This window comes from Setaria italica, chromosome VII (assembly GCF_000263155.2).
Source record: "Setaria italica strain Yugu1 chromosome VII, Setaria_italica_v2.0, whole genome shotgun sequence".
Lineage (NCBI taxonomy): Eukaryota > Viridiplantae > Streptophyta > Magnoliopsida > Poales > Poaceae > Setaria > Setaria italica.
Window position 1 is genome coordinate 2,738,578 of NC_028456.1, and position 12,128 is coordinate 2,750,705.

The 12,128-nt window shown below is 46.3% G+C and overlaps 1 protein-coding gene and 1 long non-coding RNA gene across 2 annotated transcripts; one reads left to right on the top strand and one right to left on the bottom strand.

The window, feature by feature from the left end:
- Positions 1 to 3,205: 3,205 nt before the first annotated feature.
- LOC111257811 lies at positions 3,206 to 4,875 on the top strand. The gene is made up of 3 exons (XR_002678368.1): positions 3,206 to 3,249; positions 3,370 to 3,607; positions 4,770 to 4,875. It is a non-coding gene; the product is annotated as an uncharacterized LOC111257811 (long non-coding RNA).
- A 2,514-nt stretch (positions 4,876 to 7,389) lies between these two features.
- Positions 7,390 to 11,864, bottom strand: LOC101760211 (serine/arginine-rich splicing factor RS31). Its single transcript, XM_004974967.2, has 6 exons — positions 11,757 to 11,864; positions 11,481 to 11,632; positions 10,275 to 10,387; positions 9,909 to 10,138; positions 9,293 to 9,532; positions 7,390 to 7,772 (listed from the first exon to the last, which is right to left on the bottom strand). Exons 2-6 carry the CDS (start codon positions 11,584 to 11,586, stop codon positions 7,718 to 7,720), a joined length of 744 nt encoding a protein of 247 aa, XP_004975024.1. The 5' UTR covers positions 11,587 to 11,632; positions 11,757 to 11,864; the 3' UTR covers positions 7,390 to 7,717.
- Positions 11,865 to 12,128: the final 264 nt, after the last annotated feature.

The window sequence follows — 12,128 nt, forward strand, 5'->3', positions numbered from 1 at the left end:
CGTCCGCCCTGTCCGCGCGGGAACGTCTCCGCGCGTTCAGTGTATCGCGGGCGTCGCGAACGGGACCGACGCGCTGGTGGATGGATCGGGCCTCGCCTATCGCGAGTGGCGGTGCTCGCTGGGCGGTCGCAGCTGGATTCGCCTCCGGAAGGGGTTGATGGACAGATTCCCCCCGCCGCTCTGGGGGGGCGCCCCGCGTTGCCCTACTGGCGTTCTGGCCGCGTTGTCGAGACGCCGAACTTTCCGCCTGCTGGACGGCGGCGCACTCGAGTAGGTTACGCATCTCTTGGCGTGCCCGTCGCTCCTCAGGCGTTGCCGGCTCGGGGAGCTGTCGGAGCAGCACCGCCGCGGCGGCGACGTTCTGGCTGGCGCGGGCAAAGAGCGGTGGCCGTTCTCCATCCGCACAGATGCGTTCCTGGACGTCGCGCGCTCGTTGTCGTGCTCCCCCCTCGTGGCGGGGGTGCTCTGCTTCTTGGCGTGCGCCCATGTGCGCTTCCGGTTGCAGAGAGCCCTCCGGTGCCCTGGGTAGGGCCCCGGTCGTAGCTGCGGCGCGCGAGGGGGGGGCCGTTGCCTCCCCTCGGCACCATCGCCATTGGACCCCTCGGAGTGCGCGTCAGCCATGAAGCACTCGCGCGAGGGGCGTGGATCCTCGTTGCTGGAGCCAGCGTCGGAGACCGTCCTTGCCATGCCCGCGAGCTCGTTGCTCGCGGGTGACGTGGTGAAGGACCGCGCTAGGGGGCGGCCGTAAGCACCCGTGGCGTTGCGTAGCCCGAAGGGCCATCCTTCTGGTGAAGCCCTTCCGGCTGGCATCCGGCCGCTCGCCGTCATCCTGGCGGTGGTGCCCAGGGCAGCGGGACGAGCGGGCAGGACATGGACAGGGATCAGCTCGATCCCATTTCCGGTGGCCAGAAAGTCCAGGCTCCCGAAGCGAATCAGGGAGCCCGGAGCGAAGCTGCTATCGTGACTGGCCATCTGAGACTTGGAGATGTACGCGCAAAGGTCCCCTACCTGGCGCGCCAACTGTCGTTGTCAAGATCAGCGGATCAGGACTTAGACTAGTAAATTTCTTTTATGCGCGTGAGCCTCAGATGGTTGCACGGGAGACACGGATTAGACTGGTTCGGGCAAAGGGAGCCCTACGTCCAGTATCGGGGATGTTCGTGTTGCCCGCGCGGGGATTCTGTAGTAGGGGGTTACAGAAAGGTGAGAGAGGGACTGGTCCCAGGTCTCTTTTTCTTTTTCGTGTTCTTAGGAGGAGTGTTGATCTCTTGGTCTGCCGATCGATTCCTCGATCACCCTCCCCCCCCCCCCCCCGGTTCTAGGTTCCCCTTTTATATCGCAAGGGGCCGGCCGGAGTTACAATTGGGACCAGATAAAAGGTAAAAGAGTGAGATGGTAAAAAAGGTCTGGTGGGAAGGAGGGCAGGGGCCCATGGCGCCCGACGTCCTGCCGACCCTGAACGCGTGCCGTCGTGCATGCTCGAAGGGGTGGCCGCCAGATGCCAAGTGTTGCAGCTCCTCGCAGGTAGCTACTTCGACGTTCGTAGGTATCAGGATAGATCATGATGAGGGGATTTCGTCGTCACCCTGCCGTCCGTTAGGGAGGACGGTGGATACCGCCGCTCTGGCGATAGCTTGTAGAGAGGGGGAGCTTCACGCCTGTACTGCCGTTCGCGCGGGGCCCGAGGACGTGCGGGACCCGTGGACGGGGCCGCTCCTAGCTTGCCTCCGGTCGTCGTAGGTCATGAGTACCCTGCGACGAATAGAAACTGGCCGCCGGCACTGTAGCTCGCACAGGCCGGTCGTGCACGGGTACTTGCGCCGGGTTGCGTGAGGGGCGCGGTCGCCCCGCGTTCTGCCAGCTCTGTGGCGCATTTATGGTGAGGCCGACGGGGGGACCCACAGGATTTGTCCTGTTTACGCGGATCGCATCCGAGGGGGATTCTGACCCCGTGGCCCTCAACGCGCCTGACCCTTTCGCTCGGGGTCGGGCGAGGCGGAACTTGCGCGGTACAGGGTCGGGGGTCCCGACCCTGGTGGCGCGGTCGGTCGAGGCGGAGACCTTGCGGAGGGAGGTCGGGCGTTCCCGATCCTGACGCTGGGGTCGGGCGAGGCGGAGATTTGATCACGCTTTGGTGGGCCTGGGCCTTCATGTTTGTTTCTTTAAGTGCGTGTTAGAGGGTCGTTAATTCCCCCAACACCACATTTCAAGATAAATTAATCTACTCCATTAAATAGATTCCAATTCCTTCGTATGATCCGTTTGGGGCCTAAAACAAAACTACTTATTCCGTTAGAGTACTATACTATTTTCTCATACAAAGAGTAAGCTGAAAAATTAAATCGACTTCATTTGGCTCGTCATACAAGAGTAATATACTATTTTCTCATCCCATCATTATAATGAGGATCACGATTGTCACACCCTGAAATTTCTGAATTTCAGGATGTGAATAAAAAGAATAAATAAACAATAATTTTCTCATAATTTTAAAATTTTCCCAACATTTAATTTTCTTTTACAGGAAATTTAGTATAGGAAAAATAATTGTTTGCTTTTATAAATTAATAATGTTATTCTATGTCTGTGCATTCATGTCGCTGCATCTTAGTGTTTCTTGAGTGAAAAAGTTTGAAAATGTGTTTAGTCGTTGCCCAGACCCTTGTGAGAATTTTCCATCTTTTTCTGGAAATTATTCTCCTTTTTTCTAGAGCTAAATCTAATTTTTAGAAGGCTCTAGAATCCTTTTCACGAGCTCCAAGTATTTTATTTGGATTCCTTGCATCCCAATTCATCTCTGAGATTTATCTCAGATTTTTCGGAATTTTCTAGGTATTTTTCTCGCTTTAGAAAACGAGTCCAGCTATTTCTGGAATTGTTTTCGCGCAGATAAATAAATTCAGAAATTCCGAAAAACAAAAAGTCAACTCGAAAATATCTTTTTCCGAGTGTGGCGTATATATATATCACCGCGTTCGTCTCGACGCGAGGATTTCAGATCTGCAAACCTTTTTACGAGTTGCATCTCCTAACTCCGTAGATCTGAAGTCAAAGTTCGGTCTTTGTCAAACTCCGGCGAGCTTTTCCGGCGAAACCGTGGACTTCCGGCGAAAACCGACACCACCGTGGAGTTCCTCTCTTCGAGCTCTACGCTGTGGTGTGGTGGATTGCATGAATCCGATGTCGGCTCCGTCGTCTTCCCCAACTCCGGCGAGCTTTTCCGCCGCCATTGTTCATCTCTTGCCGAAGGTGAGCACACCATCTTGTTCGCCTCGTCGATATCGTTCCATTTTGCCGTTCATGCGCGAGATCGGGCTTCGTTTCCGGCTTTCCCATCTTCCTCTCTCTTTCTCCTGTTTTGTGCAACAGGAACCGTGACCTGCTGTGCGTGCGCACGCCGCCTGTGCGCCATCACCGGCCGTGCCTTGGCCCTAGCCCGGCCACCGCTGCACCATCCACCCGAGCCCCCGCCGCACCGGAGCCCCGGCAGGCCGCCGGCCAGGAGCTGCACCATGCCCCTGCCGTTTTCATCTGATCTTTTTCATCCGTGATGCAGTCTGGAGGAAGAAGACAAGCCAATTTTGCAAATATATCTCGGAAGAAATAGGTAATTAATTATCTTTTTCTTGTGTCTTGGCAACTTCACAGAAAACCCCTCGATCTTTCCGGTCCCATTCAATTTAAACCGAGCCTCACAATCTTTTGGATCTAACCCTGTTATTTCTATTATTTGCGAGCACTATTCCTGGTGTCTTGCAAATTTTCCTTGCTAACCCCTGAGGTCTACGGTTAATTATGTTTAGGCCCCTACAACCTTGTTTAACCCATAGAATCTACGTTTTAGCTCCGTTTTAATCCGTTCAAGTTGTGTTAGATTCATAATGATGTAAATTACACGTTAGTGGTAATGTTTTCCTTCACACATGTTTTTGAAAATAAAATTTATATTAAATTTGATTAATGCCTGACAAACGAGTTCTTCTCTAAATAAAATCTATTTAGTGTTAAACATCGTTTTTCATAATAATTGTTAATTTGATTAATGCCTACTTCATACCCTCTTCTAAATAAAAGCCAATTAGGTTATATATCGGTTTTTCATAAACTAAAGTTAATTGGGTTAATGCCTATCTAAATAATTCTTCCAATTAAAAGCCACTTAGAGTTATACCTCGGCGTTTCATAAATTAAATTCAATTTGATTAATGTTTACTCAATTTGTTTTCTAAATAAAATCTGTATAGGTTATATCTCGAGTTTTCATAATTAAATATTAATTTGGCAATTATAAATATAAATGTGTTTTTAATTTAATCTACTTAGTTGAACTCGAGATGTAAAGCTATACGCTTAGATGTCTACATGTATCTTATTTTTTTTAAAATTAAATGTTTAATTTGCATAAATTGTACTCAAATATTTATAAATAAAATTGGACTAAGCTTTGCACCGCCTTTTCTTATGAAAATATAAACATGGCTTGATTAATTCTAACTAAGGATATTTCTGTGAAATATCTTTAAATTGCTTTTCTCAACTAAAATAAATAAAGCTTGTAGCTCTTATCTTTCTTTTATAACTCAAAACTCTCGATAGCTTTATCTTTTCAACCATAGTTCCGTTTTAAGCGTTCCTTACGTTCGCGTGACCTTAGATCGAGCATTGTCGTTAGTACGCTCTTTTAAAGCTTTCCTTTTGTTTTGGTGTACTGCTCTTAGTTGTATTTGTTTGCTTGCTTGTATGACTGTGCCGGTGATTGCTTCGAGTAGAAGGATCGCTGTTCGAAAGCTTTGAAGATTAAGAGTTTCAAGAGAGCAAGAGCCGAAGAGCAGTAAGAAGTAACTTGTCGCTGGAGAAAGGCAAGTGTGTCCTTGTGCTTTTGTCCCAATAACTTTATTTAATCACTATTGCATATGCTTGCATTAAGTTTGATGGGTCCTATTAAGGTTTGCATAGTTTTTATGATTATTCCTTGCCAACCTGGGTTTACCTTTCTGTTGGGTAGCTATGCTTAGCTGCTATATTTGGGTTATGGTGGTTCTAATGAACAAAGATGATGAACCTATTTTTATTTATGCTACACCTTCCTTTAATACAAGATCACTGTGATTAATTGGAACATGGAGAACCACCCAGGAAAACAGTGCTACCACAAGACTAAATGGCTCTGGTCTTGGAGAACCACCCAGGAAAACAGTGCTACCACAAGACTAAATGGCTCTGGTCTTGGCTGATTAATTAGAAACCTTAGTCTGGGGTGACCTTACTCGTGATGAGGCAAGAGGGGGGACTGAGTCGTTGCATTTTACCTGGGATGGGTGGTGCACGCCAGACACCGAAACCTTAGCGGGTTACCACTGACTAATGAATCTTTGTAAAGGCCTCGTAGCGTCCCTATGCAATCACACCTCGGAAGTGTGGTATTGTGCCTGATCAGCACAAGCGTGGTTGGGTCTAAAGTTCTTTTGAACTTTTACGCGACTTGTGGGTAAAGATGTGCCACCTCTGCAGAGTGTAAAACTGATCGATCAGCCGTGCTCACGGTTAAGAGCGGCCTGGACCCTCACATGATTAATATACTTGAAGATGGATTTAAATTGTGGTTTATGTTATGGTTATGTTTCTATTAAGTGTGGGTTGGTATATACTTATACCTTAGTAATCAGGTGCTAATAAAATTTGACCAACTAAAAATGCTTAATGCAGTCAACCGGTCAGCCTTTCCTTGTTTAACCCTTGCATTCATATTCTCCTCACACTTGCTGAGTACGACAAGTGCTCACTCTTGCTATAAACAACGTTCCTCAGAAGAAGAAGCTGCTATGAAGTTGTTGTGAAGATGGTGCTGAGTTCTAGGCGTACGCAACCCCCAGTCGATTGCCTGTGAAGTTTGGAGCCTCCGTTTCCATAATTAAGCTGTATATCTCTGATGGTTTGTAAGTCTTTATTTGTATCTTTTTACGTGATACTGTTGCTGTTATTCACTTATGATGTCACTATATGTATGAAACTTGATCCTGGCATACATATAGGTAGCATTCGGTTTTACCTTTAAAACCGGGTGTGACAACGATGTTTCTAGAATTAAATAAAAAAGACCAAGAACTGAATTCATTCGACGCCAATCTCGTTTCCTTTGGTCCAGTTGTCCCTTTTGTTGTTTCTTTAGAGACACATGGGCCCGCAGCTCTTTTCTTTCACCTAGGGACGAGGCAATGCATATGTTGTCGAACCTTTATCGATCGAAGCATGGTAGCTTGAAACAAGCTTCCAGCATAATAAGATGGCTTCAAGCATAATTCGTACAGACAGCGGTCCAAACATCTGTTGTCGAAGAAATGTGACACAGAAACTTCATGACAGTGCAAGTGCAATAATCGTCTACAAGATGCTATAACAGAAAAATTCTTAGGTCACATCGGAGGTTCGGATACTAATTAAGAGGACTAAACATAAACTAATTACAAAACTAATTGCAGAACCCCTAGGTTAAATCACAAGACGAATCTATTAAGCCTAATTAATCCATCATTAGTGAATGATTACTGTAGCACCACATTGTCAAATCATGACCTAATTGGGCTTAATAGATTCGTCTCGCAATTTAGCCTAGGGGTTGTGTAATTAGTTTTGTAATTAGTCTAAATTTAATACTTCTAATTAGTGTCCAAACATTCGATGTGACGGGACTAAAATTTAACCCTCTCCTCCCTCCCAGTACGGCTGCCTGGCGCGCGCTCTCTCGACAGGCAGAGCAGCAGGTCCGCAGTAGAGCACAGCTTCGTCAGAGCGTGCCGGCTGCACCGGATACGGCAGAGGCAGGGCGTCAACTGTCAAGCAAGGAGGCCAGCTGACCCTGGAAAGGAGTGTATACCCCATACACCATGAAACCTATATCAGGTTCAGGTTCTGATTGCTTCCTATGGAAATCCGATTTCACATCAACACACTGAACTCAGGGTGTTTGGCACAAATTTAACCCCTAACACTAATTAGGAGTATTAAATATTGATTAATTACAAAATTAATTGCACAACTCTTAAACTAAATCACGAGATGAATCTATTAAGCCTAATTAGTCCATGATTTGACAATGTGATGCTACAGTAACCATTCGCTAATGATAGATTAATTAGACTTAATAGATTCATCTCACAATTTCGCAATTTAACCTAGAGGTTCTGCTATTAGTTTTGTAATTAGCTCATATTTTGTCGTTCTAATTAGCATCCGAACATCCGATGTGACAGGACTAAAATTTACCCCCTGTCTCCTAAACACCCCCATTTGTTTGGAATGAAGTTGCCAGCAATCATTGCAACTTTTGGTGGTGCGAATTGCAGTCCCTAGGACGGCAGTAAACCGAGCATGGCCAGGACGAAATAAGGATATCACGAGGCACGTCAGTAGTCATCTCAGAAACAATCACCGAGCCATGGTGAAACTCAGCCCGAAACCAGTTCCCAGGAGATAACCATGCGAGCTCTGAGCAACCTGGGTCAGCCTCCCTACCAGCGACTCGGCCAACCCAGGAGTTCAAGACAACTTTCTCTTACATAGGCACATAGCTAAAGGTGTCTACTTTAAAACACAGGAGTTCAAGACACTTGAGGCAAAACGCTCCAGTACAGGCACAGAAAATTCTTGCTACTAGTTGATAGCATTGGGAAAGAGCGGATACAAGCTTCCAGCCCCAGGTAGCAGAGACGGTTCTGAATTAGTCATAAGCTCTCCTTTTGGCAGGCGGAGATCTCGATCGGTAGCCAGGAGATCTGCAGCAGATACAAATGTGTTTTCATCAGATAACAGGACACCACCTCAAAATGCTAAAAGGAGAGCTAAAAGCATGCAGAAATAGAATTTTGTGAGTAGGAGACTCTATGAATACCAGGTTAGCGCCTCAATGAAACCTTAACTTGCATTCAGTATTCAAAATTTCAGGACAATGACTGATTCTTATAACTACTACTACCTCCATTGTGAAATATTTAGGATTCGAGAGAATTCCCGATAAAACACTGGAAAAAAAAAACTTGGTTCCTTATATGGCACTGTAAAATATTGTCTTCCCTAATTGGCATTTTTCTTTAGTTCCTTTCTTGGCCCTTCTGTTACCTTTGCTGTTAAGAATGACCTGAAAAGGCATTTTTGCCCCTTATCTTATCTAGTGAGTCAGGAGTAGGGAGTATAGTGCATTCCAAACAGCCGTGTTCAAGTTCCAGTAATACTTGTTTAATACAGGTGCACTTAATTTTCCTTGTTTAATACTTTTTTTAGGTTTGAACATGAACGATCCATGGCCGTACTACTAGTCACGGTGTGCTGTCATGGCCGGTTCCACAATACGTTATCTTTACAGTTTTTATTTCCCCAGCTGTCGTGCTTGTGCGTCAAGGAACGGAGAAATTCCACAGGAGCACAGGGCCTCTGACGTGCCGGCAGCCACAGGGGCACAGGGGCGCTCTGCCCATCCACGATAGCATGCCGCTGACATCCACATGCCCGCGACGACGGTCCGCGCCTGTCCCCAACGAGATCCGCACTGGCGACCACGCGCCGCCTCCCGCGATAGTGTCAGCATCTGCATGGCTGCACCTTGGGGCAGCACTTCTCCGGTCACCGCCGCAGTTGGACAGAGCTCACGCGGGTTGACGAAGCGCCGCCGGCGCCGCTCAGCCGCGGCAGTCGAGCCCTAGGCGCTGGTAGCCGCCATCGGCTGCCCCATGAAGATCTAGGGTTGGGTGAAGGAACGAGGGGAAACAAGAGAGAGGAGGGAATGGCCGAGAGAGGGGTCGGGATCGAGATGGGCGGGGGTGAGCATGTCGGGGATTAAGCAGAGCGAGCAATTGTGTGGGGTTTCAGGTTAGGGGTATTTTGGTCCACCAAAGATCTCCAACAGTGTATTTTAACAGAATTGGCTAACGGATCTAACGAAAGTGCTAAGAAAGGAACCAAAGAAAAATTTGAGTGCCAATTAGGGAAGACAAAAATTTTCAGTGCCATATAGGGAACCAAGTTTTTTTTTCCAGTGCTATATAGGGAATTCTCTCTTAGGATTATGGCTATGCACTCCCTCATTTTCAGGACCAAGGTAGTACAAAGGAAGTAGGTAACGAAAAACATGAATTACACAAACATACTAAATCAAAATTATGTCCACCGACTTATCACTTAGCTACATCATAGAACACAAGAACTAACACGTGAAGAGTGCTTCAGGAGTCCTGGGACATTCATGACATGGACAACAGGGCAAGCATGCACACTAGTGAAAATAAACAAAGGACATTACCTCCGATAGCGATCACGAACAGGACTTCTGCTCCTGCCATATGAACCATATACAGGACTTGGTGGGCGACCATAGTCAGGACTAGGTCGTGAGCGGTATACTGGGCTAATAGAACGGCGATATGGGTTATCCCCGCACCTACCATAGCCACCAGCTCTTCTAGGGCTATCATACCTGTCACTTCTTTCACCATCATCCCTAAAGGCATACTCAACAGAAATCACTCTATCCAAAAGCGTGCTGTGAAAAAGAGCAGTAGATTCATAAGCATCACTATTACATAGGAGCAGTGCAAAAGAGCACAAAGAAAAAGCTTCCTTCAAAAGAAACGGTACATCAAAGATATAACAACATGATTTAATGACTACTGTTAAATGATATAGTTGTACACAACTACATAGAAAAATCAATGCCAATTTTTCAAGTAGCACCATTCTTCAGTAACTTGCAGTCTTGCACAATAAATGGAATATTTAGACCTTTCTTTACAATTTATAGCAGAGATAAACATTCCCCAAATACAGAGTCAGTGAAAGTCAAATTGTGCTCCGCTGATTACTTGGCAAAAGTGAAAATCACTGCACAGAAACAATAACTTCAAGGGAAGGATGCTTACGTAGCATGAGTAGCTTCAAGAGCCTTTCTGGCTTCTTCCAGTGTTTCAAACTGGACAAAAGCAAAGTTCCTCCTTATCCGAACATTTGATATATTCCCAAATGGTGCAAAGTGCTTTTCGATATCACCGACTGTTGTGGTGATTGGGTCAAAGTTAATGACAAACAACGTCTTAGTGGCCTTAGTGTTTGCTTCTGGTTTGTTGCCATCACGTCTCGCAGCTCGATCACCCTGTTACAAATAACAAAAAAAAGTAAGTCATCAAGTGATCTGACTATTGCATGATATGGAACAAACATTAGCTAATCCAAGCTTGAACACCAGGGGTCAGGTTAGACAGTTTCACAAGAACATTAGAAGAGATTACCCGTGACCACTCCACTGAAAGCCGGCGTCTCCCAGGGCCAAAGGGATAACCATCAAGAGCCCGTATGGCATCATCACCATCACGCTCATCCTCAAAGTAAACAAAAGCAAATCCTACAAATGTAAAGATTCAAGTCAGATGGGTAGAAATTGAATAACCAATGTCCCAACAATCACAGACAAGACATTCACTTCTGCTTTACAACAAACTCAATGCATCAGTATATCCAAACCTAAAAGGATCAGAAAGGTACTGCACCTGCATAATTCTGATGGTATGAAGAGCACTAGAGTAGTAGATTCCATTCATGATGAGAGCTAACATGGAGTTGAACAACTTATATCCAAAGTAAGAAATTATGACTGGAGACATTGAACATGCTTCGCTGTAAACGGAACTCTTTGCTTATCAAATACAGTACACATAGCACGTTGTCATGTTGGTGATACTTCTAGTTGTGGCATCGCATGGCATGATGGTACTGTTGGATGGCACGAATCAGAGTTCCGCTAAACATGCTCGAGCAGTAGTAACGGTGTACAGCAGTGCACATGAACGGATGGTTTCAAGCGAAGGAAATGATGGCCGGGTGAGTGAATGAAGGAATTTCAGGAGTTGAGGAGCCCCGGGGGAGCTATGTTTGCCCTGGTAGTTCCTGCGCCACAGTAAACATTTAAACATCTGTCCCTACCATACACACAATGCAACTGCATTACATCGCATAGGGGCAAGACATATGTGCAATTCTGTGCTCTATGAAGTAGATGTTACACAAGTATAGTAAAGCCACAAAATATTCTAGGTTAACTCCTACTCACTTCAATTTCAGTCCCAGTTTAAAAGCGTATTTGTTGGCAGCACAGAATTTCATCATGACATAATATGTCATCAAAACATAAAAAGATTGTAACAGAAACGAATTACTTCAAATAGTAAATAAACAGATTAATTAATTGACCAAGACTCACTGGCCACAGTAGTAGTACATCATTATCGGAAGGACAATTCTCATCAATTCTCATTCCCTCATCTATTATATTTCTTTTCAGGGGATTTTTCTCTCTTTTTTTTGTTCTATTTATTGAAACTCAAACATCAATCCAAGTGTCGAGGCACACAATGAGCTCATATCCAACCGAAATCGAAGACGACAGTAGATCGTGGTTAGCAAACGGATGGAAGGGGGAAAAGCAATGGCAGGCAGACCTGACTTCATATCGATGCGCTCGATCCTGCCGTAGCGGTAGAAGAGGTGGTCGAGCTCCGAGTGGCGGGTGTCATAGTCCAGGTTCCCCACGAACACCGGCCTCATCTTGGCCGCCGGCGAGTCGGCGACGAACAAATCCCCCGAACAGAACCTTACAAACAAACCGAATCGGAAGCAGGGGCGCGAAGCGGATCAGTCCTGGGGCTGGGATGCCACCGAGCAACGACGGATTCGATGGGGAACTCGGGAATCCTAGGGGAGGAAGAGAGCAATACCTGCGTCGTCGTCGCGCGGACGAGAGGGGGATGGAGACAGGCGGCTAGGGTTCGAGACAGATGATGCTCTTCTCTTCCGTTCTGCGGCGGTTCGGCTATGTAGCCAAGTTGGGTCTGTTGGGCTTCAAGAGTAATCAGGATGGGCTGGGTTTAGTTTTTCTTTTTGAAAGATGGGATGGGCTGGGCTTCACGAGTAATCAGGACGGGATGGGCTGGGTTTAGTTTTGCCTTACACTTTTGCAACGGGTGACCGACTAGGCCCAGGCCCGTTTCGAAATATAAGAATATTTCCCGGATCTGTCTGAGTGACACAATGGGCCAGAGTCTAAATTGTAGTCACTCACCTGCATCAACTGACAACGGGCCAGAAGA

Excerpts from the sequence above, each read along its gene's own strand:
- LOC101760211 (XM_004974967.2), bottom strand. The coding sequence starts at position 11,586 with ATGAGGCCGGTGTTCGTGGGGAACCTGGACTATGACACCCGCCACTCG. Across the intron at positions 9,533-9,908 it reads CTTGAAGCTACTCATGCTAC|CACGCTTTTGGATAGAGTGA; the intron begins GTAAGCATCCTT and ends TCTTTTTCACAG. Across the intron at positions 7,773-9,292 it reads GTTCGTGATCGCTATCGGAG|ATCTCCTGGCTACCGATCGA; the intron begins GTAATGTCCTTT and ends TATCTGCTGCAG.